The sequence below is a fragment of the Zosterops lateralis genome, assembly GCF_965231275.1.
Source record: "Zosterops lateralis genome assembly, chromosome: 9".
Taxonomy (NCBI): domain Eukaryota; kingdom Metazoa; phylum Chordata; class Aves; order Passeriformes; family Zosteropidae; genus Zosterops; species Zosterops lateralis.
Genome location: NC_139769.1, coordinates 28475438 through 28500362, shown reverse-complemented (window position 1 = coordinate 28500362; position 24925 = coordinate 28475438). Strand labels below are relative to the sequence as shown.

Here is a 24925-nt window from a genome sequence, read left to right as displayed (position 1 = left end):
GCCAAGGCCTCGTCAGACTGCACTCAGCTGCTCCTCTGGGATTTAGTAACCGCCTTCCACCCACGGACAGTGACTCTGCACATTAGGTACTTTCAGAGCAAGACCTCAAACGCCACGGCAGCTCCGGCCCCGAGAAGAGGCTGTAGCCCAGAAGAGCAGCGGGAGCGCCTGGAAGAGCCTAGGAAGGACTCCAGGCACCCTGACAGAAGTTCCCTTTTTTCCCCAGCTCCCAGAAGAGCTGGACTCCAACCCACACCCCAAGGCTCTGGCGAGGCTGGGTGGATCCAGCCACAGACACGCAGAACCACACCCCGGCTGCTGACTGCCCTCCTCCCCCTCCAGCCACCGGGGCACAAACAGGAACTAGGCTCATACACTTGAAAATATTTAATACGTGTTGTACACGTAGAATTACATTTTATACAAAACAAGATACATCACTGAAGGAGAACACTGTACAAAATTCCCTACGGGAGCCCCAAGCCTTTATACAACAAAGACCGGGAGTTACCAAGCCTAACAAACAGGCTCAAGGACTTTCCGTCAGAGCGTCTGTAAACTTCGTTCCTCTCAATAAACACTTTTAAAAAGCACCATGTAACAGTTCTGACCTAAACCTTTCCAAAATAGAGACTTTATTTAATAAACTTAATACTTTCCAAGCTTAAAATATCACCCGCCGGGGGCGCCCCCGGGGTCGGCGGCAGCCGAGGAGCCTCCCCCGGGCGCCGGAGAGGGCGGCGGCTCTGCCGGGAAGGGGAATTCCGGGAGGGCAGGGCCGGGGGCGCTCCCAGGGCGGGTGGCGGCCGCCGAGAGGGCCCGGCGGGGAACGGGGAAGCGCCGCCGCCGCCGCCCCGCGGTCCCTCCGGAGCGGCGGCGCAGGGGGCCGGGTCTGGCCGGCGCCGGAGCCCCGCGGCGCTCGGCGGGTGTCACCTCCGGGCCCCCCGGCCCGCGGCGGGGAGCCAGTCTCTGCGGCCGGCACATCAGAAGGCCACGATGGCCGTGCTCCAGGGGTTGAGGGTCCGCAGCACCGGCTCGTCGCAGCAGATCTGTCCCGGCTCGGCCGCCGCCTCGGCGGGCGCCGTACCCGCCGCCGCCTCGCCGCCGTCCAGAGGCGGCCGCCGCCGGCCCTTGGGCTCCTTGCTGAGCAGTCCCGAGAAGCTGGAGCCGAAGATGCTGATGAGGCTGGCCACGTTGCCCGTCTCCATGTCCTCCTGCTCGCCCGGCGGCGAGGGCGGCGGCAGCGGCGGCGGCTCCTCTTCCTCGCGGCGGGGCTTCTTCACCGGGGAGCCCGCCTGGCCGCGCTCGCCGGCGCTCCGCTTGCGGGGGCAGTGCGGCGGCGGGGGGGCCCCGGCGCAGCCCCCGCGGTTCTCGCCGCAGCAACAGCGCCGCGGCCGGGGGCCCTGGCAGTCCCTCCCCGGCTCGTCCTGCGGGGGCGGCGGCGGCTCCTCGGCCGCCCAGGCGGCGGTGCGGGGCGGCGGCTCCTCCTCGGCGTGGCCGGCGGCCGCGGGGGGCGGCTCGGGCGGGCAGCCCGGCTCGCTCAGGTAGACCTGTCGGGCGCTGCGCAGCACCAGCGACACCAGGAGGTTCTTGTGCAGCTTCAGGCCGCCGCGCTGGCCCCGCGCGCTGTAGATCTTGCCCAGCGAGATGCTGACGATGCGGTGCGCCTCCAGCTTGAACTCCATGGGGAAAACTCGGTGGGAGAAGGGGGAGAAAAGAAATAAAATTAAAAAAAAAAAAAATAAAAATACGCTCCGGGCGGAGCGGAATCGGCGCCTCACTCCAGCTCCGCACGCCGCCCCTTCGCGCCGCAGACTGAGCGAGCACACGCGCCCGCCCTCCTTTTATACCGCCCCCGCCTCGGCCAATCAGGGCGCGCCGCCGGCCGCTCCAACCGCCGGCTGGCCCCCGCGCGCGCGCTCCGGCCAATGGCGGCGCAGGGCAGCGCGTTCGAAAGCTCGCCCCGCGGAGAGGGCTCTTAAAGCGGCAACGCCAGCGCGCCGCGAGCGGTGGGGCCCACCACGGCACCCCCGGCTCGCCGCTCCCCAAAGCGATGGAAACGTCCCTTGGGGAGAGAAGAAAAGAAACAAACAAACAAACAAAACCGAACAAAGCAAATCAAACCGAGCTCAGCCTCCGTTTTGTCAGGTTGGGAATGTTTCCCACAATTTCACCCCCGTCTCTGGTATCTTATCGCGTTAGAGAAGGAGCTGGTGGTGGCGCTGGCTGGAGGGCGAAGCGTGTCTTTGAGGATTTCAAGGAAAATCTGCCCTGACGTGCAGCAGAAAGCCGTGCTTGCCCAGCTGCCAGGCGGGATTCTGCTCCAGGGCTCCGGCAGTGAAGCTCACAGAAAGCCCAGGGCAGAGAGGAAGATCCACAACAGGGTTGGGAAGGGCTGCAGGGGAGGACAAACAGGACATCTCCGAGCAGCACCTTGTCTGGGAACTGAGACCTCACTTGCTGTAGCTGTGAAAGCTGGTGGCAGGATCAGCCAGGTGGCTGGGGGACACAGGGGACGACACAGTCACCCCCAGACAGCTCCAGGCACCAGGGAAGCCTCCAAGAAAGCTTTGGAGGGTGTTTCAGAGCTTGGAGTGTGGACCCTCCTTCCACCAAGGACTAACCACCATTTGCAAACAGAAAAGAAGTGAAAGGGCCTAAAATTAAGGAAGTGCAGCGTGCTGCCCCAGAGTATCAGTTTCCACTCCCAGCTGACACATAACAACTTGCTTCCATCCCTTTTTTCCCAGGGGATGAGTCCACAGACTCCCCCAAAGGAAGGCCACAGGCTGTCATGATGTTTTGTTGGCAGGACCTGTCAGCATGTCCTCCTGGCTTTCTGGAAGGACAAAAGGGTGGCAGGTCACAGAGGTAACAAAAAATAGGTGACAATGAGGCCACACCAACGCATAGTTGACATAGCAAGAGCCTTCCCCAAAAAAACCAAACCAAAACAAGAAACCCACGCTCAGGACAAATGTATGTTTTCCTCCTGGTCAAACACAGATGGAAAACCTCAAATGCCACTCTCTGGGTGTCGGACACAACAGCATGTCAGCCTGAGTGTTGACATCCCAAAATGCCCACCCCTCCCTCCTCCACCAAACCTGCCGAGCTCCGTCTGCAGTGACCAGACCGGGGCACACTCAGCCACACAGCCTGGCCTAGCTTCCCCCACAGACAAAAGGTCCCACAGGCAGAAGGTCCCAGCTCAGCCCACAGCAGGGAGAGCCTCTCCTGGCCGCAGGGAGCGGGGCTGTCCCCTCCACACCCGGCGTGGGAGGCCGGAGGGACGCGAGCTCCAGCGGTGGGAACCCAGGGCTCCCCGACCCGCCAAACCTGCTCCCGCACCTCGGAGGGCCAGCAACACCCTGTCCTAACCCTCGGGTCAGCCTAACCAGCCAGGGCAGGTCTGGGCTCACATGCCTGGAGCTGCAGTCACGGCTCTTCACCCACAGCCAGCACGTCTGCCCACCACCCCTGCCCACCACCCCTGTCCCCTCGGTGCCTGGAAAATCCATCACCAGCTCCGGGACTGCTGTTCGCGGGATCTGGGCACTTGCATCTTCAGCACAAGTATCCTGGGTCAGAAAGTCAGATTTGATACATCTCAGCTGAGCATATCCCAGCTCAGGGACAAAATGCAGCAGTGCAAAGTCATCACAGCAGCTGGGAAAAGCCCAAGGCAGGTGGAGGAGGCACAGCGTGGGAGCTCTGTGGGGTGAAGATGCCTGGATCCGAGCAGACTGACCTGTTCTGCCACTCACCACCTCACCCCGATGGCATGAGGCACCATTTCTCTCTGGCTGCTACCCTGCCTGGGAACAGAGGGGCCAGCAGCCTCTCCCGGCTCTAGCCAGGGATTAGCAGGATGGGGATGGAGACTGAGTGACCCCTCATCCCTCTCAGTGCTCAGACAGGACACCGGCAGGGAGGAGCAGAGGTGCAGAGCCTCCAGCAGCAGAGCTTGTACCCAGCACCACGAGTTTCACCCACCAACACCCTGCCTGGCATCAGGCACAGCCATCACACGCTGTTCCTAGCGCACCAAAGCCCTGCCTCGACATCCGCCTGCTGCCCGTGCCCTTGGCAGAGACGGGGCGATGCTTTGCCGCGGCTCGGGGGGCTGCACGGAGGAGGCGGGCGGGAGCGCAGGAGGCGCAGCCCGGGCAGAGCAGCCGGTTGAAGCCAGGCAGTATTTTGGTGGCAGCCCCGCCGCTCCCTCCCAGGCTGATGTCATGCTTTAGTAACTTTGAGGCAGAGTCACATGGCAGCTTCTGAGGTCAGCGCCTGGGCTTGGCTTTGTCTGCCTGCCTTGTGCGTGCCCCGGGCTCTGCGCTCACCCCGCCGGGGCTGTTCTCCCGGCACGGCCCCGTCCCGACGGCAATGTCCCCGCGATTCCCGGAGCCGGGCACTGCGGGGAGCCCCTCATCGCGGGGAGCTGGGTGTTCCCGGCCCGGCCCTTCCCTCTGCCCGCCCGAGGGACATTGCCCCGCGGGTCAGCGGGGGATACGGCACCAGGAGGCGGAGGGAAAGGGTGCGACCGGGCGCTCTAATCTCCTCATGTGATCCAGCGGGCTTGGAAGGGGTTTGGCGAACAATTAACAATCCTCCGGCTCAGCTGCTGTTTCCCGAAATAGCTCTGGCAGCAGCAGCAGCAGCAGGAGGAGGAGGAGGAGGAGGAGGAGGAGGAGGAGGAAGGGGCGGCCGGGCTGGCTGGCAGACAAAGGTGGCCTCTCCGCCAGCAGAGCTGTGGCCGGCCAGGAGGCAGCCCCGGAGGCCCACCTGGAAAGGAAAACAATGCGACATAAAAGCGGCTCGAGGGAGGAAGCAGCTTGTGGTACGAGTAATAATTGCAGAGGGCTGCGCCGCACACCACCGGCTCTTTTGGAGGCGTTTCAAGCCGCCCTCGCCGCCCAGCAGAGGAGGTTGGCGCCGGGATGCTCGTCGGGGATTTGTGCGGTCGCATCTTGGCCGGCAGCGGCGGGGGATGCTGCGGCAGCCCCGGGGCTCTGCCGGCCCCCGAGCCTGCCTGTGCCCCGGCCCGGCCCGGCACGGCACGGCACGGCCATCTGGCTCCCAGCACGGCCACCCCGAGCTGCGGGCGCGGGAGGAGGATGTGGTTAGCGAGATCCTGTTCCCAGAGCGGCGCCCGGCCCCCGCCCCCGGCCCCCTCCGCTGCCCCCCGCCGGCTCCTCGCTGGCACCAAATGTGCGGGCCAGGCCCCAGGGGGAAGCCAGATGCAGGAAAGAGGTGGAAAACCCTCCGGCTGGGATGGACGGTGAAATGAGGGTCTCCTCAAAGCACAGGCTGTGTGCATCCATCACCCGCTGTCCCCGTGTCCCTGCAGAGCACTGACACCTCTGTCTTCTATTGGCACCGGGGTTCATGAGTTAGAACCTCCCTGAGAGGAGGATGGGAGCAAATCAATCAAAAACCCCTCACCAGCAGCGGTGCTGAGGGAAAAGTCTTCACATCAACAGCTGCCTGGAGCAAAAACAACTTCAGGACAGCCAAAGCCCCAGGGAGACCCAGGCACATCCCCAGTGATTGCTGACGTAAACCAGAGGACAGGGAGGAACGTTTCCAAGTGGGAATCCATCCACAGCTTGAGTTCATTTCTGGATGGGAATAAACATCTAAATTGCCAGGCACCCATGTGGAGCTCAGGAGGAAGAGGAGGAAGGTTGTCTGGGGTTGGGTTTTTTTTCCCCAGAAAAATCAATGATTCACATGGATGTGGTCTGTACCTGCCACAATCGGATATTGGTAACTAATCCCCCAGGGTTCCCAACGGCTCTGCTTTATCCTTGCTTGGAGATAAGGTCAGAAGAGCTGGGAAACATCCAAAACACAGCCCTGAGAGCCAAACACCAATCGCTGATGTGTGAAAGCTAAACACAAGTGAAACAAATACAAACAAATCAATACAGACCTACACCCAAGGAGAGGAAGCAGCTCCCTGGGCTTCTGAGAGCGCTGAGACACCCACCCCAAAACCACAGTGAGGTGTGAGCCTCTAGCACTGCCATGTACTAGAAAGCAAAGGGGGTTTCCAGGGTTAAACCCCCCTTCCCATAGCAGAGATTATAGTGCTGATATCCCAGGCAGGCAGAACTGTCTCCTACACTTTTTTTTTTTTTTTTTTTTTTTTTTTTTTTTTTTTTTTAAACTTTCACCAGTGATCTGGGATTCCCCCTTCTCCCCCTACACAAATTATATAAAATTTCCCTTCCCTCCCTCTGAGTCCCTGGCTTGGGATTTCCCTCTCCTCCCCTGGAGAACAGTGACCTGTCCCTCTGCCCATCAGATATCCTGCTACTCCTTCAGCAGCCTCTCCAAACACAAAGAGGAGGGGAAAACAAATCCCACTCCCAGCTATCAGCTTCTTCAGGCAGCTGTTTCCCTTGGAAAAAATGTGACCCCACATCTTTCAGTGGATTATAGAACTGGTCTGGGTTTCCTGGGGAAAAAAAATGCATTTATTTGTCCGGGGTTTCCTATCAGACAACCCTTCTATTGTAGTCCACCTTCCTGTATGGTTTTTTTTCCCCTCTCTGATACGCCTGCAGTGGGTCCTGTGCCACTTCCAAAGGCTGCCCTGTGTCCAGGGCATAAAGAATCAGCCCAGGGATGCAGCACAGCCCATGTTTTTCACTGCCGTGATCTGCTCCCCAGCAAAGCCTGAGCTCAAGCAGGCAGCAGCCCCGGTGGCTGGGGCTGAGCATCTCCAATTAATCCCAGGAACTCCGCACGGAGCCAGCCGCAGCCCGGCGGTCCGCAGGGCACTCCGCCTGCCCAAAGGAGGCTCAGCCTAATTATTCTCCCCCTCTCCCCGTATCTCAATGTCACCTTCCCTGTAGCCATGGGGCAAATGACAGCCGCAGTCCCAGAGCGCAGATGTGTCCTCGGTGTGACTGCTTCCCGCCCGGGCGGGGTGGGGAGGTGGCACAGGGATGCTCCCGAGCCAGGAGCTGCCTGCTCCGCTTCCCTCTTCCTTCCAGCTCCCCCAGGGGGACCAGGGACCTTGGGACTTGCCACAAAATCACACCACAGAGTAGCAGCCACCGCTGAGAGCAGCAAGGGCAGAGCAGATCCTCTGCAAGGGCACAGCAGATCCTCTCCGTGTCAAATCCCTCCTCCCAGCAAGGAAAACTGCGAAATGAAACATCTGTGCCTGCCAGCAGGCACCGACTGCCTCCCTTCCTGATGATGTCTTCCCTCTTGAAAGGCCCTTCCTTTGACCACCTTGTCCTTCTCATGGTTTGTGGGGAGCCTGGAGCCCAGAGAGATCATCCATGGGCACAGGGATAACGAGGAACGTTTTAAGGTTTAAAGACTGTCTGGGAAAAGTTCCTTCTAATTTCACCCATAACAAGGAGCCTTGGCAGTCCAGCACCTCACTGCTTCTGCAATTTAGAAATCTCGTTTTGGATCCATGTAAGATGTCAGCATCCCTGGCATCCCATGGCAGGCAATCCCAGGGATTCATCCTGCTGAAAGCAATACTGCCTTTCCTCCAATTCATTTCCCCGTTTTATTCACCAGAACACTGAATATTTAACTCCAGACCAGTGTTTTGTTTCGTCATCCTTGCCTTAATCCTCTTAAAAGCACTCCTGAAAATTGTCAACTATCACTAAAAACGAAAAAGAGGAGGAAAACCACCAAAGCATCCGAAAACCTTTACGGCTTCTCCCTTTAGGTGTAAAACCTTTTCAGGGGTGGGGAGGGGAAAGTCCCCTCCACTTTTATAAATCCAAATTCAATCCAGCTTTTACCTGAGAAGAAAAGGCACCTCTTCCACACCAAATGCACATTCTTTGCACCAAGCTAGTATGGGATCACACACCCCCCCCCCCCCGTGCATGCACACACATGCTACAAAGATTTTCCTGATAAAAGTCCCAGGGAGCCCAGCTCTTCTCTGCAGACAGCTGGGATTCTGATGAGCTGGCACTTTTCACGGTGCAGAAATGTTTCATCAGATCTTTCCTGACCAGTTCTGCAGCTGTGTGCTCTGCACCCAGCGCTCCTCTCCCGGCAGGAATTGCTTAGCCGAGCACACTGAGGAGCTCCCAAAAAACTCCTCGCTGCCTCCAAGCCCCAAATCAGAGCTTCCCATGTGGAACAGCAAAATACAGCCTCCTTCTAAAAAATCCAAACAACAGCGTGGTTGGAGTGGCTCTCAGGTGAAAATCTAAACTATTTACTACATCATGGAAATTAATTTCTAGCATCAAAGACCAGGCTGTCTCTTTTATCCCTTGAAGGTTTACAACTTCACTAGATTTTGGTAAAACTCCTTCTTTTCAGCCCTCAAGAGCTCCATGAAGCTTTACCCTTTTTTGCAAATGGACTCAACGATCTTAGGTGTTTTCCAACCTAAGTGATTCTGTAAAAAAAACCCCCACATTTTCAAAGAAGTGAAGAAAGTGTTCACGTAATTTATTGAAGTATTTCTGAAATTCCTGGCTAGTAATTCTAAGAAGCTAGAGGACATTTTCCCTTTTCCACTCCCAATGCAAAGAAGGTTTCAGGTGCAGGTGGAAGTCACAGGAGGATCATGAGGTTTTGGGGAGCACAAGGTCTTTGTAGGACAGGGACAGACAAACTGGACCAGTGACTCCTTGGAATTCTGTTTGTTCCTAGAGGGAACCTCCCATGCTAAGCACACGTTTGCCAGGGACGCCCCAAATCCTGCTGGCGTGGGAAAGTCATCCCAAATTCAGCAAGGAAGGGCCGGCAAATGCCAGCCTTAAAGCTGCCACCTGTTGCACCACCCCTGGCATGGGGCTGGCCGGAGCAGGAGGTGGATTTCTCACCCCAAGAGCTGCAGAAACCGGTCCAACATGTGCCACAGCCTTCCCAGCCCAGGGAGTGTGTGAGGAAAGCTGCTGGGATTGCAAAAGCCGGGGATCCCGTTCCCATGCTGAGGAGGCACCTCTGCCAACAGGGTTTGTGCCCCTTCCCTGCCTTTGCTCGGGATGCTGGACCACTGCCACCTTTGGGAAGCGCAGGCCAGGATGTGCTCTTTGCTTAAAACTTGGGGGAATTCCTCCTGGGGATCCTCTGCAAAATTAACCCGCGTGGGAGGAAGGCTGGGACATCCCTCTGCTGTGTGTATATGGATGGGAACATCTCCTAGAGCTCTGCAGGCATCATCCCCCTCCTGCCAGCTGCTGCCAGTCCAGGGCCGCCTGTGCTCAGCTATTGAAGAGCCCAGAGATTTAAGAGAGGTGGGAATGAGGGAAGAAGGGATCCTCACCCGGGGATGGACAAGAGCCAAGCGACACAGGGCTGTTCTCACCCCGCACAAGGCAGGAGGAAGGAAGCAGTGCCTGTGCCTCCCCGGGGCAGGAAGGGCAGCAGGAGCCGAGCAGACTGCCTGTCGCCCCCTCCTGCTTCCTCCCACCCCGGCTGGGAACACAGCCTGCCTGAGCCATCCCTGCTGGGGACCCTGTGGCAGGGACACGATCCCGCTGTGCCAAGGGTTGTGTTTTGGTCCATGAATGTGGGTGAAGGAGGCCAGCTGGCTGGTTTATACGAGGTTTTAAAGGCTGCAGATCCTGTGAGAGGGCAAGAGTTTACTGTCCTGGGTTTGGGATAAAGCACAAAATTTCTTCCACACAGAAGAGTCTGACAGGAACAATACTGCTGCTGACTGCAGGTGTGTGAGGAGATGGTGCTTGAACGCCTTACTTCACTTCCTCTCTTCACTGGGAAGGCTGCTTTCAGTTCTCTAAAATAAAAAAAAAAATAATATCTTTAATCCACACAACACAAGGAATAATATCTTTAATCCACACACACCACCTTCTGCCTGGTCTTGCTGCTGGCACAGCAGTGCTAAGGCCTGTGGACCTTTGTGGGAAGGATTACATGGGAATACGTAACCACCTCTGTCACTGTCGGGCCGCAGAGAGCAGGGCGTTGGGGTCGGCAATCCTGCATCTCTATTCAGCCCAGGTGAGACCACATCTGGAGTGCTGTGTGCAGCCCCGGGCCCTAAAGAAGGGGTGCAGACCACATCTGGAGGGCTGTGTGCAGCCCCGGGCTCTGAAGAAGGGGTGCAGACCACATCTGGAGGGCTGTGTGCAGCCCCGGGCCCGAAAGAAGGGGTGCAGACCACATCTGGAGTGCTGTGTGCAGCCCCGGGCCCTAAAGAAGGGGTGCAGACCACATCTGGAGGGCTGTGTGCAGCCCCGGGCTCTGAAGAAGGGGCGCCAAGAAGACGGAGCCAGACTCTGCCGGGGGGTGCCGACCACCAGGACACGGGAGGGAAGGGGCAGCAGGAGCCGATGTCCGGAGTTCCACCTGAATACAAGGAAGAACTCCTTCACTGTACGAGTGTCACAGATTGCCCAGGGAGGCCGCGGATCTCCCGCACTGGGGACATCCCGGACCCGCCCGGACACAACCCTGTGCCATGTGCTCTGCGGTGAGAAGGGAGGTGGCACCAGGGGACCCGCCGCGCTCCCTTCCGACCTGCCCCAGCCTGTGTGTGACCCCGCGGTGACAGGACTCCGGGCTGCGGGCAGAGCTGCCGGAGCGTCCCTGGAGAGGCCGGGGCAGGCCCGGAGCCCGCAGCGCCCCCGGGCCCGGACACTGCACCGCCGCCCTGCCGGGTGACGTCACCCGGCCACGCCCCCTCCCGGCGCACGGCGGGGCGTGGCCGGCAGAGGGCGGTGTTTGTGGGCGTGGCCCGATGGAGGGGGCGTGGCCTGGCGGCGGCCGTGGCGTGAGGCGGCGGCAGCGCCATGTCGATGGAGGACCCCTTCTTCGTGGTGAAGGGGTGAGCGCCGCGCTCGCCGGGCCCCGGGGTGCGGGGAGAGGGACGCGCAGCGGGCCGTGGCCGCGTCCGGGCGCGGAGGGGACGGGCACGGCCGCCCCGGGGCGCGGGAGGCCCGCGGAGCGGGGGGCGAGCAGCGGGCGGGGGTCCGTGTGGGGGGGAAAATGGCGGCCAGGCCCCCCGGGCTGCTGAGGGGCCGAGCGCGGGCCCGGGGCCTGCTCGGCGGGGGCGGCCCGGCGCGGGAGGCGCTGGGGGAGGCGGGCAGGTGCCGGGCCGCGGCCGGGCCTCCCCGGGCTGTGTGAGGGCCCCCCGGCCTCGGCTGCAGGTGCGGCTTGGGGACCGTGGGCAGAGCGGGGCTGGGGGCTCGCGGCTGGAGGCCGGGATGGCCGTGGGGAAAGGTGTACAGGAGCAGGGACTGAGCTGTGGGACAAACAATGGCCATGAGAGGAAGCCTGCAGAGAAGAGCCTGAACGCTGGGAAATAGCAGCTGAAGGTAGCCAAAGGAAAACTGTCATTAATAGGGTGAAAGGAGCTCCGTCGGAGCTGCTGGAGAGGGTCCAGTGGAGGCCACAAAGATGATTTGGGGTCTGGAGCATCTCTCTGGCAAGGAGAGAGACTAGAGGAGCTGGGCCCGTTCGTTCCAGAGAAGACCAAGAGAGGATCTCATCAATGCATATAAATATCTCTGAGGGGTGTCAGGAGGACGGGACCAGACCCTTTGCAGCAACAGGACGAGGAGCAGTGGCCATAAAGTATAACACAAGAAGTCCTACCTCAACGTGAGGAAGAACTTCTTTACAGTGAGGGTGGCAGAGCACTGGGAAGGGCTGCCCAGGGAGGTCATGGAGTTTCTGGAGACATTCCAAACCCATCTGGAGGTATCCCTGTGTTCCCTGCTCTGGGTGACGGTGTCTTAACAGTGGGTTTGGACTGGATCACCCACAGAGGTCCCTTCCAACCCGAGGGATCCTGTGAAAGCAGCTCAGTCACTAAACACTGCCCTGGGTGGCCTTCAGCGTGTGCTGGGGGCTGGTCTGTGCCCCCAGCGTGTCACAGTGGGGCAGCCCTGAGGAGCAGCAGAGGGCTCCTGGTGGGCTGTTTGGGAGAGCCCTGTGAGAACAACAAGGCTGCTGCAGCCGGGGAAGGTGAATCCCTCTCCCAGTGCTGAGAGGAAAGTGTGGGAGTCGTCGCCATGGGTGGGGAGCAAACGTCCTGTCAAACTTTCCAGAGATGTTCCTGCAGCATGCAGGGAAGGGCAGGGAGGGGAAAGGGGCCGTGCTGCCGCTCCCAGAGTTAATTATTACCTGGCAGGTCAGAGGGGCTGGCGGTGCTGGAGCCACCAGAGCTGCTCTTGGTTTGCTTTCCTGGTGTCTGTAACTCCTCCCCATCGCAGAACGCTCAGCTCTGCTTTGCCTTCTTGCTGCTGGGGACTTCCACAAGTGTGTTCAGATGAAAACAAACAAACAAAACCAAAGCTTGTGCTGACAAGTGCAGAGGGAATGAAGTTTTCCAGGTCCTCAGTGCAGGCTGCTGACTTCAGGGCACTCAGCGTGGCAGACTTGGAGCTGTAGGCGTGTGAGGAGAGGAGGGACACACATCAGAGTGCTGAGAAACTGCAGCTTAGGCAGCAACTGCAGGTCTTCAGGCCCTGATGGGACTTGGAGAGCTGCAGTCCTGGCAGCACAGCTCATCTGTCCTGCTTTCCTTCACTGGGGTGAAACATCTGGCTGCTGTGTGCAAGCTCATGGTGGCCTCCTTGGACACCAGCACAGTCTGATCTGTGTCCCTTCCTAATCCCAGCTCCCTGTGAACCTGGGGGAGCAGTTCACAGCTCAGGACTGCAGCGTTTGTAAATGCAGATAACCACCCTGAGAGTCTGTGACCCAAAATTACAAACGTGCTTGCCCCAAACCAGAGCTGTCAGCAGTGCCTTCCCCTGCTGTGAATGCACTCGTCTCCAAAAGAGCTTAGAGCAGCAGAAAAACCTTGTGTTTCCTAAGCCAGTGTAGTAGGGCTGTGTATTTTTTAAAATGCTGAATTAAAATAAACAGTACTGCACTCAACAGTCTGCCTGGCTGTGGTAGGGGGACAGTTCCTGTAACTCTGTGTGCCCTTGGGGTGTCTTCCATGGACAGTTAAGCGCCTTGAGAGGAAAAGTGTTGCGAGAGGAATGCAAAGCATGGATTGCCAAAGGGCTGCCTTGGTCAGACCCTCTGCCTGGCTTGCCTGGGTGACACTCAGCAGCTTCCCCTGAAGAAATAGGTCTCTCCATGAGTGACTCCATGCTGCAGCAGGGTACAGGGCAAATCCTTATTTTACAAAATAAACACGATGTTGTTGGAGGGAAGGATGTCTGGGAGGAAGCTGAGGCATCCCTGCCCAGCTGGACACGGGGCTGGCCTGGTGTCTCTGCTGCAGGGCAGCTGATGATGATTCCTGGCTTCTGTTCACTCTCCTCCTGCACAGGGAGGTGCAGAAGGCTGTGAACACTGCCCAGGGGCTCTTCCAGAGGTGGACAGAGCTCTTGCAAGATCCCTCCATCGCCACAAGAGAAGAAATCGACTGGACCACTAATGAGCTCAGGAACAACCTGCGGAGCATCGAGTGGGACCTGGAGGACTTGGATGAAACCATTAATATCCTTTTTGTGGCCCTTTGGAGGTAGCTGCAGTTCCCAAGTTGTACTAAATAGCCAAGTCCTAGTGCTTGTCAATCTTTGCAAAAATCATGACTGTTTAGGTTTGAATTTTGCATTCACATTGGCTTTTCTCAAATTGCAAATGAGAAGTCAAGGATTTTCCTTTTGCCTTTTTGTTTCCCTTTTTACATGGTATATTCTAAGATGCTTTGTTCTAGAGAGCCTACTGTGTTGTGTGAATCTGGATTTCTGCAGAGTCAGTTCATTCTCTAGGCTGGCTTCCAGAAATCCTCCTTTTCCCTTGTGCTCCTCTGAGTGCTCCTGAAAATGCTGCACAGCATCACAGGACGAAAAAAAACCCTGGAAAATAGAAACCTCGTGTGTGTGCGTGCACTGCACAGCGCATTCCTGCCACGCCTCCTCCATCCAGAGTGCTGCACTTTGCTGATCAGATTTGGGGAACAGGCACAGCACAGTGGCCACTTGGCAGGCTGGGGGTTTGTGTATCCATGTGTGCACCCAAAGCTGCTTCCAGGGACTCCTTGACTCGGTGCCCAGGCATTGTCGAGGCAAACCCGCGGAAATTCAACCTGGATGCCACGGAGCTGGGGATCCGCAAAGCCTTCATCACCAGCACACGGCAGGTGGTCAGGGTAAGGAACCTGCCCTGGGGTCAGGGCCTGAGGAGTACGTGGGGGGCATCAGGTGGTTAAAAAAGGAGAGTTTGGGGCCCTTCTGTGGTGGGCTGGAGAGCAGAGGATGAACCTGCTGAGTCTCAGGCTTCCTCCTCTTCCCCGTGTGTTCCCTCCTGGAGATACCCAGAAGGGTTTAGGGGTGCAAATGCCCCATGGAATTCCCTCCTTTTATGCTGCCCACCCTTGAAGTCTTCACACTGCTCTGGCAGCAGTGAGGCTGTGGTAACAGGAGGAGGAGTGAAGACCCAGCTGCAATGTGGAGCCTCCCCTCAGAGCTGAGGGAAATGGCAACTGTCCTGGCCATTTGTAGCACTGGTTTTCAGCAACAGGGAGAGACCACTTTGAACACTGACAGATGGTTAGAGCCTGGTGTTATTGACATGGTGACTTCAATATCCTACCCCTGCAAAATAGTCCAAACAACCACTAGATTTATTTTTAACTTGAGGAAGATGTTTTTTTATTTTAAGCTTACACTTGAGAAGCAAAAAGAGGATTTTTAACAACTTGGTGGTAACAAATAGTGAAGAAACATCTTTCCAAAAGCTTCACTGCCTGGTAACAAGCTGCTAGTTAGGAAGTTTTCTGCCTATTAATAGCTACACTGAGTTTCTGCTGCCCCTCATGACTCTGATGTTCCTGCTCCACAGAATGCACTGGTGTGGCTGGCAGCAAGCCTGTTACCCTACCTGCAGTCCTGTGGTCTGGATGCATTTCCTAAGGCTTGCTGCCTGGGAACTGATCCCAAAACCACGCTGGCCCCAGGCACCAGGCATATGCTTCTGCCTTGCCCTCAGTGTAGTCCACTCCCTAATGGGCAGGATCAGGCAAGCCTGCTCTCTGGTCCTCTTCTCCTGGCTGGAAAGTGCTGGCTAATGGGTTTTGGAGCAGTGTCTCCCACTGGGAAATGAAATTTGTAAGTGGCCCTGTGCAGCTGACTTCCCATTTTCCATAGGGGCATTTGTGATGTGCTGCAGCCAGTGGGAGTTAACCAGGTGGGATGTGGTGGTGCTCTTTGGTGGTGTGCTGCACATCTCTGAACAGTAAAACACTCCTGAATGCTCTGGTGGCATCAGAACTCTGCTGCTGCATCAGTCAGATGACGTTGGCTGCTTGCTAATTTATGAAAACTAGGTTATGTTACATTGTGATGGGGAGCCCTGTGTGGTTAGTGACCTTCTGCAGGAACTCCACAGCAAAACTTAATTGGTAGGAAAGAACATTGACACAGTCAGAGAGGATGGCCACAGGACAGGAAATCTACCTCATACTATGGAATATAAAACCAGATGGGAATAAAGCACAGGAGGTTATAGGCTTCAAGGCCTCAACAAACACTTCCTTACATTCTGTCAACAGGAACATTAGTTTATTATACAAATCAAAGTAGTTCTGGTCATAGTGGAGTAAATGAGGAATATTTTCAAAATATCCTAATGCTGTTGATTCCAGTATTAGTATAACAATGAAACTTCTACAGTATGTTTCCAGACTCTTCAAAAGTGTTTTCAAAAAAAAATTTCCTTCCCTCACTCCTCCTTGTAGAAGCCTTGCTGGGTATATACAGCCCTGTAGCACCCTGGATCTGCCTGACACCTCAAATCCAGCACTCACATGCTGCTTCTTTTGTTGAACAAACAGGACATGAAGGATCAGATGTCAAACTCTTCCATGCAAGCACTGGCTGAAAGAAAAAACAGGCAGGTGAGAACCAGAAAGGGGCAATGTCTGTCTGCTACAAGGGACAGTGTCTGTCTGCTACAAGGTATATCCTGTCTGGAGTTCCCTCACAAGCCTCTGGTGGGGGAAGCAGGCTGCAGCCAAGCTGTGTTTGAGCCGTGTCCATTTGGCTGCCCTGGGAGAGCTGGTTCTCACGTTGCTGCCAGCCTCTCCCAAGCCTCTCTCAGAGCAGTAAGTCAGCACTCACCATCTGTCTCTGTCTTCAGAGCTGGTTGTGTACAACTGTCAGCATTGCATCATCCCATGGAAAGGGAAATCTCCCTCCTCCTCGGGGGGAACGGGCTCAGAATCCATGTCAATGAATGTAATCCTGTGCTCTGCTGGATTTAGGAGCCAAGATGGTGCAATATCCTTCCATGCAGCTGCTCCTCATAATAGTCATGTAAGAAGATGGAAGGAGCTCAGGAGTCTGGTGTTGTCTGCACTTGTAATCTAAGGAATAGAAATAGATGCAGCTTGTGCTCCTTCCTGGCTGATGGGGCGGCTGTAAGGGGATACTGGGGCTGACTTCCAGACACATTCCAGTAAAAGCTGGTGTGTGCTTCATACAGTTAATTGTCTGTACTGCATCAGCCTTACCACACGTGGCAAAAACAACAAACCGAGAAGCACAGAGCTCATTCCTGAGCTTGTCACAGGGTTAATTGACGTGCTTGGCAAACACTCCCAGCAGCAAAGTCCCTGACACCTCTGCTCAAACAAGTCTGTAGCTTTCCCTGCGCTTTGCTGCTTTCCTTTGCACAAGGCTCCTGATAGCTGCAGGAGACCATATGGCCCAGCTCACACAGCAACATCTGGTCAGGAAAACTGACTTCCCCTTGCTGCCTTCCTCTCCCTTCCCAGCCCCTCGCCTTCATTCCAGACTGCAAGGCTTGTGCTGGGCTTTGTGTCTGAGGGACTGGCTAGCAGTGACCTGACCCTCACAGCCCAGGCTGGCAACAGGCCCTTTCTATTGAAGCTGCAGGCAAAGCTAGTGCATTGCATTAAATAAAAAGGAGCTGCCCTTGCCACAAACTGGAGGGATCAGGGGCTTGCTCAGTGTCTCGGGGGCAGACAAAGCCAGATGTCCTGCTGGCTTCCTGCATGGTCAGTCTGTCAGCTTTCCTCACCCCTCCTTGAACCTTATGTCAGATGAACCATAGAGACTGTCTTGTTTTCAGCCTGACAGAGCAGCCTGGTCGTTGTCTTGCTGTTCTTCACAAATACTCAGTCATTCCATCCTGCTCACAGCCAGGAGTTGCAGGATGGTCTCGTTACAAGTCAGCCTGGCTTCCACACTGGAGGGGAGAGTCCCTAACCCTTCCCTAGTGCTGCAGCATGCAGTTCCTCACCTGCAGGTCATGTTCATTCTCCAGCATCTGTAGCTTGGGTTATTCCCCTTTCAGGAGCCAGACATATCTGGCTGGGAAGCCACATCTCTGCAGGCTTTGCATGAGCTTCTCTGTTCAGTTCGCAGGGCAGGTAGCAAGAGTAACTTTGTGTGCTGGGAGCTGAAGAGCCTGCTGGAGGGATACGCAGCCTGGATCATAGAACATAAGCATACAGCACTGCTCTGGTTATAGATTGCATTATTTTACTGTCAGCTCAACTGGTTAAGTCCTTTATCCAGACCCTCTTAAGCCCCTGTCATTAGCAGCAGAGTGCTCAGTTGGAGCTGTACATCTGTTAACACAATATATCCAGACACTTCCCAGCTCACATGTCCTAGCACACAGTGCTGCCTCTTGAGCAGGCCTCTGCCAGTCCTTTGTGCTGTGCAGGCCTGCACTCACTGTCAGTCGGCCACACTCCAGCTCTCCTGCTGCTGGAGAGGCATCTCTGCAATTCCAGGCTGCAGAGACTCCCAGGCTGGCATTTTGGCTCTGTGTTGGTTTAGTTTATGACAGCGCTTTGGCTGAGTAGCAGCAGAGCAGGAGGAAAGGGTTGCTGTGTGTGTGTGTGTGTACATGAGTGTTGCCTCATCTGCCTTCCCACCTCACCCTGTGGACGGGCTGTGAGCAGACACAAGGATGTTGCTGAGGGCTCTCTGCATCTGTTTAGGCACTCCTGGGAGACAGTGGGAGTCAGAGTTGGAGCTCTGGACCTGACAAATACAGCCGTCTGGACCGGGAGCTGCAATTAGCAAATTCACATTTCATTGAGGAACAGCAAGCTCAACAACAGGTAAGGCAGCTGGCATCACAGACTGCATGGCTTTGCTTGCCAAATGGGTGCCAGGGGGACTGCTCTGGCTCCAGGAGCCTGACAGTCCTCTTCTTTCCTTGTGGCATGTGTCTCTGCCTGCACTTCCTGTGCAGCACAGCTTTGGGTGATCTTGGCACAGAGGTTTAACCCTGGAGGTGTGGGGCTTCTGCCATGTTCAGGAGGCAGCCCGCACAGTCGGGAAGATGTAGCACACTAAGATTTAATAGTACAAGGATTGCTGAAATCCTTGGAAGAGTAGAAACACTGCAAGAAGAAACGGACCTGCTTTTCTTATGCAACTTCCCCTGGTCAAAAAGTGTTTGGTGGTGTTTGTGTGCATCTCATCAGAACAGGCTGGGAGCAGGAGCATGTGCCTGCTTCCTTTTCCTGCTTTTGTCACCGTGAGATTAGTGAGAAAGGCTGTGTGAGGGCTTGGGAGAACCCCTGGTGAGGCATTTCCCAGCTGCACTTCCCAGCTGACAGGGGAGTTTGCCTGGAGAAGTGCCCAGGCCAGGCACAGACTGGAGAACTGCAGGGCCTTGACACAGGCAGTGACTCGGAGGTGGCAAACTCTGCTAAAGCTCCTGACCCGTGATGCCACCTCGGCTTCCAGACACGTTTTACCTACTGACTCCAGGGAGATAAATAGCTTCAGAAATAGGTAACTAGGGTAAAGCTAATCCTTAGTGTGACTGTGCCCTGAAAATTACTTAAAACAGCAGCAGACTTATTCCTTTGGCACATTCAGAGCCAGGCTGGCTATATTTAGCTGCAGAAGCTGCAACAGCCTTCTGCTTGCATTAACCCCACGTTAGCTGCAGCATGTTCCAGGTGGCATTTCTCAGGCACAGCCTCCCTGGCCTGCTCACCTTGAGAAGGTTTTGATGACCAGCCCTCAGAGCTTTCCAAAGTCACTTTAGCTGTGCATGCAGCATGGATGAGCTGAGGCTGGATTTGCAGGGCTGCAGCCTGCTGTGCCCTGGGGATGCCATGGAGACTTTCCCCTGGCTGTCTCCTCTGCAGCATTTCTTAGAAACTCAGTCCTCATTCCTGGTGGCTTAGTCTGAGTCCAGGCCCTACAGCTGAGCCCAGGCTGAGCAGCGAGTGCCTGTCCACTGGGTGGGCTGGCTGCAACCCAGCTGCAGGCAGCAGATCTGTAATTGCCTGTTCCCCTTCTCTTTGGCCCCAGCTGATTGTGGAGCAGCAGGATGAGCAGTTGGAGCTGGTCTCTGGCAGCATTGGAGTGCTGAAGAACATGTCCCAGCGCATTGGCGGGGAGCTGGAAGAGCAAGCAGTGTAAGTGTGAGACATGGAGCAAAAACCTGGCAAGGGGCTGGCTGCAACATGGCTGGATGTCCTCACACACCTGTCTCTGCCTCTGGTAGAGCCTGGAATTCACTGGTCCGTCAGGCAGCCTCTCCCTGCCAGCCTGTGGAAAGCATTTTGTACTGCAATCTGCAAGGATTCAACTGCAACCTCCATCCTTTAGAAGCCTGCATCTAGGACAGGCTTAACTAGCACCTTACCTTTCCTCCTCTCCTTTTCATATGCTCCCCCTCAGGCAGCCAGCAGATAAGGGAGGGAGGTGCTGTGCAATGCAGATACTGGCCACTTCTCCACTCTACAGGGTTTTGTGCTGCCCCTGAACAATTGCTGGGGCTAGGAGCTCTCAGCTCTGCCCTGAAACACACAGCACAGAGCTGCTCTTCATCACTGAAGTAAAAAATAGCCCTCACCCACGCAAAGGGTTAAAGGGCAGCTCGCAAAGTCATTTTGCATCCATCTATTTACATATAAATTAGATTTCTTTCCCAGTTCTTGTCCTTTGCAAACAAGTTCCCAGTTGTGCAGGCTAACAGCTATGCTTCCAGAAAAGCTTGAAGGGTTCATGCCTAAAAGCCCTCCTTGTTTGGCTGGTAGGAGTCTGGAGGGCCACGTCCCTTGTGAAGTGATTTCATCTTTGATGGAGACGAGGAACTTTCAGCCTCCCTCCTGCGTGAAGTTGTGCAGCATGAGAATCCTCTGCTCTCACAGAGGAGATTGGTGTGGTGTGTCTGTTTCTAGATCATCACACAAGCCATCAGTGCTTGCTAGATTAGCTCATTACTGCCACAGTGAGGTTCTCCCCACTGAATGAAGGTTTAACAAGTGCCCTGGCACTCCAAATGAAGGAGTCTGTCCTTTTAAATGCATTAAGCTGTAAAGTCCCACTGGCTGGAGACAATTGCATTGGTACCTTGACTCTGGATGTGCACTGGCATTGACAAAGCATGGATTCAGGAAGGCTTTCAGATTCATTACAGTCACTGTGTGGAAGAAATGAAAGGGTAACTTCCATGCAGAGCTTGAAAAGCACCTTAAAAGCAACTGCAGACCTCATTCCCACCTGATATGTGACTGAAACAAGATTTTAGTTTAAACTGCAAGCCCTGAACAAGAAAAGAGATTTAAAGTCCAAGCTGACATAAATATCTAACCAGTCTCTGCTAATCAGAGATTATAAATGAGACTTCCCTTTTGTAAGGAGGTAGCCCCTCCCACTCCTCACCTTGCAGATGTGTGTAGAGTTCAGCCACAAACACGCAGGGAGGATCAGTCTGGCAGGAATCCCGAGTTACTCCCCACCAAAGCAGAACTGCTGTTTCAGCAGGTTTTTTTCCCCTCCTGGGCACTTCCAGGAGAGGAGACCACATTCATTTTGTCTGCCAAGGTGTGCTGCTCTGCTCACATCAGTGTTTTGATCCATGTGTGTGAGCATGCTGCAGAATCCCCGAGGGATGTGCCATGTGCTGACCAGTGCCCTGCTTGTGTGTCCTCAGGATGCTGGATGACTTCTCCCACGAGTTAGACAGCACGCAGTCGCGCCTTGATAACGTCATGAAGAAACTGGCCAAAGTGTCTCACATGACGAGTGGTAGGTCCTGGGAAGGGGGATCCAGTCCTGGAAAGGGACAGACAAGCCCTTGGATCTTCAGGCTGGGACACTGTGCCCCCACCCACCCAGCCAAGGGGAGGGAGCAGCTCTCAGTTGTTGAAACAAGGGGAAGGCTTCCAAGCCCGGCAGCTGCTCCTGCCCAGACACTGCTCTGCTGCCTGTCCCTTGCCTTTGTTTTATTTACAGATGCCTTTCTATTTATGCTGCTACTGCTGGGAAAATCCCCCTCTAGCTGGTGGGAGGGGAAGCTCTGCAGCCTCCTGTTCTGCTGCAGTTTCCCGGTCTGCTAGTGGAACAAAAGCTGTCAAGGTGTCATTAAACACCGGCCACCACGTGTGTGGCTTCCCAGCGCACCAGAATGCCTGCGGCAATCCCCTTCCCAAATCCCACCTGCCCTAGGGCTGCTGGCGCCTGCAGGCCTGTTGTCGATCACATCTCTCTCAGCTGGTAGAGGAAAGAGCTGAATTCTGTGCTGAGCCCACAGAAAAGTCCTAATAAGGCTGTGCCTGAGGGCGGGGGCTCGGCGGGGCGCCGCGGGCGGAGCAAACAGGAAGCCCGGCCTGGCTGCCGGGAAGTCCCGCGCTGCCGGCTGCCTCCCAGCCGGGCACCGCGCCCAGCCCGCCCCTCCGCCAGCGCCCCTCTCCCCTGGGTGCTCAGCACCTCGGCAAGGCAGCAGCCTGCCAGCAGGAAAAGCACTCCTGCTGTGCCAGGATTAGGCTGTCCGAGGGATTTATGAGATGGTGAGAGTACAGCTCTAGAGAGACCACTTGGACTGCTGACAGTGCACTTCGGGTCACCAGTAGCTCAGCAGCAGCACAACCACGGGTGAACCCTGTGTCTCTGCCCTTTCCTCTGGGAAAACTCATGGATCTCTGCAGAGTGTTCCTGAGTATTGTGAAAGAGTCCAGCATTTCTGCTGGAATTGCCTATGCCAGGGAGAGCAGGAGGGCTCTTTCTGAGGTAGCTGCTGTGCCTAGGACTTGAGGGGATGCCAGCAGCCCTGTCCCCACTGCTGCACCATCATCTCTCGGATTTGATGTGGTGTTGAGCCAACGAGGTGTAAAGATGTCCAGGGAAACCTGATTCCTAGCCCTGTCCTAAGGGAAGCCTCCACAATCTCTTCCTGGCAGAGCTCCTCAGGGCAGCTTTCACCGGATCCCTTTTTGTTCCTCTGGCAAACAGATTACTCCATGAATGAACAGCAAACACTGTGTCCCAAGCAGCTCTCTGCTTGTTCCTCCCAATTGCTTCTGAGCCAGCATTTCAAAGCCGTTTGAACTTGGTTGGGAAGAAGCCTCAGAATTCCCACAGCTGTTCATTCCCAAACCCCAGTGTATCCTAGAGGAGTGTGCCTCACTGCAATATACAGCACCACAGCCTTTCTCCCACAGGAACTATTGCTTTGGCTTTTTGTGGCTTAAGCTTGAATTTGGCTCCTAGCAATACACGAAGAAAAATGCTCCCCGTTTTCCTTCTCCACTAAAGCAGTGATGCTTCCTTTTCTTTCCAGATCGACGGCAGTGGTGTGCAATTGTTGTCCTCTTCGTCATCTTGCTAGTGGTGCTCATCCTCTTTTTTGTCCTGTGATGACGAAAATTGAACTTCCTGGGACGCCCCCTCCCCGCCCCCTCGCCCCGGCAGCGCGGGGAAATGAAACTCTCCCGTTTCCGTCCGCCCACAGAGATCCCCGGCAGGAACACCCGCACCCAGCTCTCACCATCCTCCTCCAAAGACTGCGGCTCCCGGCCCCGGGGAGCGGGGTGGAGACTGGAGCTGCCTCCTCCCCTGCTGCGGTGCAGTCCGGACCCGGGCTCCGGGTCCGGATCCATGGAGCTGGAGGGAGACCTGCCCCTCGCGCTTCCACCCGGTGCAGGTAGGAGCCGGTGGAGACAGAGCAGCGAGCCCTGGGGAGGACGGGACAGGGGGAGGAGTTACTGAATTCACTGAGCATTACAAACTGCGTGGCCAGTGCCAGCCCCAAGCATTACTGGGAAGGGTGAAACCTTCCCCAAGCCGCTTCAAGGGAGGGGAGCCCTGGCCCTGCTCCCCGTGGCCCTCCCTGCCTCCTGTGGGCGGGCTCTGTAGCACCAATTCACTGCCGAGAGAGCACGGGGAGTCCTAGCAGAGCTTTCCTGGCCTCTACACTGGGCAGAGGGCAGAGCTGTAGGGTCTCATGTCCTGCCATCGGCCACCCCAGAGCTGTAAACCTGGGGTGCTGCACACTGAGCACTGGCAATCAGCCATGAGCCAGAGGGAGAGAGTCTTGAAGCTTTTAAACTTGCCTCCCTCATTTTACAGGCCTCTAAAGCTCATTGACTGAAGCTTTCTTTGCCCTTGTATAACCGAGTCACTGCTTCTGTTTAACAGCTGCTTCCCTTCGGCAAGTGATTTGTCAGGTCTAAAATAACTTATTTTTTTTAAGGAAAAAAAAAACTTCTAAAGATTTTTTTTGATGACCATTGGAGCCACATTCTCTCTGCGTGTGCACGGCACACATGATCAGAGGAACAGTGCTCAGTGATGTATTTTAAGTGTATATGAACTTGTAAATAGAATGTCTTCATTTTTCCCAACCGCTATTTTTTGACACCTCCGTTGTAAGCAACCAAAAGGCAGGAGATTCAAAGCTAGATCATGTTTCTGTATTCCTTCCCAGTCCTTTTGTTACCTCCCAGTTGTTTGTCACTCGAGTTGTCTCAGCAGTGTCGTGTCGGATTCCCTACGGGGAATGTGGAGTAGCCAGGTGGGCAATCCCAAAAATGTGGTGAACAAAGCTCACCTGGGCAGTGTCACTGCAGAGGAACAGGCAGAGGGGCCGTGCTGCAAGCACTGGTTGTGGGGTAGGGGGTGACTCTTGAGGAAAGCAAAAACGGTTCTTATTCCAGTCTGCTCCCATATTTTGAGTTGCAAACATGAAAAGACTCAGCACAGGCTGGCTTATGGCTCCCAGATGGGGCTGGGGGAGGAAGTTAATTGGCGCTGACGCAAAGACTTCTGCTGAAATTGCAAATCACCCCCAAAATCATCCCCTCAACCGCCTTAGAATCTTGCCACCGGGCAGCTTTTCCTCCGGGACTGAACACTCCTCCCCCCAGCTTCGTGGCTCCCTCCAAGCTGTGCGTGCCCCCCCTGTCCCTCCCGCAGGCGCTGGATGCACAGCCGGCGGCTCCGTGCCTTCCGCAGCCGGGCGGGGCTGGACGGAGCCTCCCCGCCCGCCCGGGTGCTCTTCAGTAACGCACACGTGGTGCCTCGGCGCCCACCCGCACTAAGATTCCAGGGGCTCCTTATCCCGGCAGAGCATCCCTGCAGGGAATCTGTGGTGTCTGCTTTCCAAGGCTGGCTGTAGCAGTGTCTGTGCCACTCCGTGGGTCTGTACCTGTCCAAGAGAAGGTTCCAGGAGCACGGGTCTGGGCAGGGAGCAGGGCTCACTGCCGGCTGCTGTTTGCACACCTCTGATCCCCGTTATTTCCAGCGTGGTTGTGCATCCTTTGGGAATGACTCCCATGCAGGACCACTCCTTTGGTAGTCCAGGGGTGGCCCAGCTGCTGACATCACCACAGGCCACCCGAGTGTCTCTGGTCCCTTTCCCTGTGTACGTTTGCTTTTCTGTCGCTGGTGGTGCCCCTCCCTTTAACACTAAATAAAGGTGCAGCAGCATAGATCTCCGCTCCTTCTTGTCTGACTCCTGCTCCTGGGACAAGCTTGGGGTCTCCTGGCACCAGGGAGTGGGAAAAGCTCTCCCACCAGCATTCGCCAGGCACCACCATCCTGGTGTTTGAGGCATAAGCAGCATCTGCAGTTTCTGGAGTCACCTCGGCATTGTGGGCAGCTGTGCCCAGATGTGGGGTTGCTGCAGGGAGCTGTGCCCAGGTTTGGGCCACCACTGTGCAGAGGGCAGCCCTTGCTGCCACGCCACTGCTGCTGGAGACACTCCATCCAAG

The 24925-nt window shown here is 56.0% G+C and overlaps 2 protein-coding genes across 2 annotated transcripts; one reads left to right on the top strand and one right to left on the bottom strand.

Annotated features, from left to right (window-relative positions):
• Window positions 1-372: 372 nt before the first annotated feature.
• Window positions 373-2221, bottom strand: IER5 (immediate early response 5). Its single transcript, XM_083867096.1, has one exon. The coding sequence runs from the start codon at window positions 1683-1685 to the stop codon at window positions 984-986; it is 702 nt and encodes a 233-aa protein (XP_083723222.1). The 5' UTR covers window positions 1686-2221; the 3' UTR covers window positions 373-983.
• An 8463-nt stretch (window positions 2222-10684) lies between these two features.
• On the top strand, window positions 10685-24643 carry STX6 (syntaxin 6). Its single transcript, XM_083867142.1, has 8 exons — window positions 10685-10795; window positions 13259-13428; window positions 13989-14083; window positions 15767-15829; window positions 17906-18028; window positions 19239-19345; window positions 20869-20963; window positions 22495-24643. The coding sequence occupies exons 1-8, from the start codon at window positions 10761-10763 to the stop codon at window positions 22569-22571; spliced, it is 765 nt and encodes a 254-aa protein (XP_083723268.1). The 5' UTR covers window positions 10685-10760; the 3' UTR covers window positions 22572-24643.
• The last annotated feature ends 282 nt before the right edge of the window (window positions 24644-24925 follow it).

Excerpts from the sequence above, each read along its gene's own strand:
- STX6 (XM_083867142.1), top strand. The coding sequence starts at position 10,761 with ATGTCGATGGAGGACCCCTTCTTCGTGGTGAAGGG. Across the intron at positions 15,830-17,905 it reads CTGAAAGAAAAAACAGGCAG|GCACTCCTGGGAGACAGTGG; the intron begins GTGAGAACCAGA and ends GCATCTGTTTAG. Across the intron at positions 20,964-22,494 it reads AGTGTCTCACATGACGAGTG|ATCGACGGCAGTGGTGTGCA; the intron begins GTAGGTCCTGGG and ends TTTTCTTTCCAG.
- IER5 (XM_083867096.1), bottom strand. The coding sequence starts at position 1,685 with ATGGAGTTCAAGCTGGAGGCGCACCGCATCGTCAGCATCTCGCTGGGC.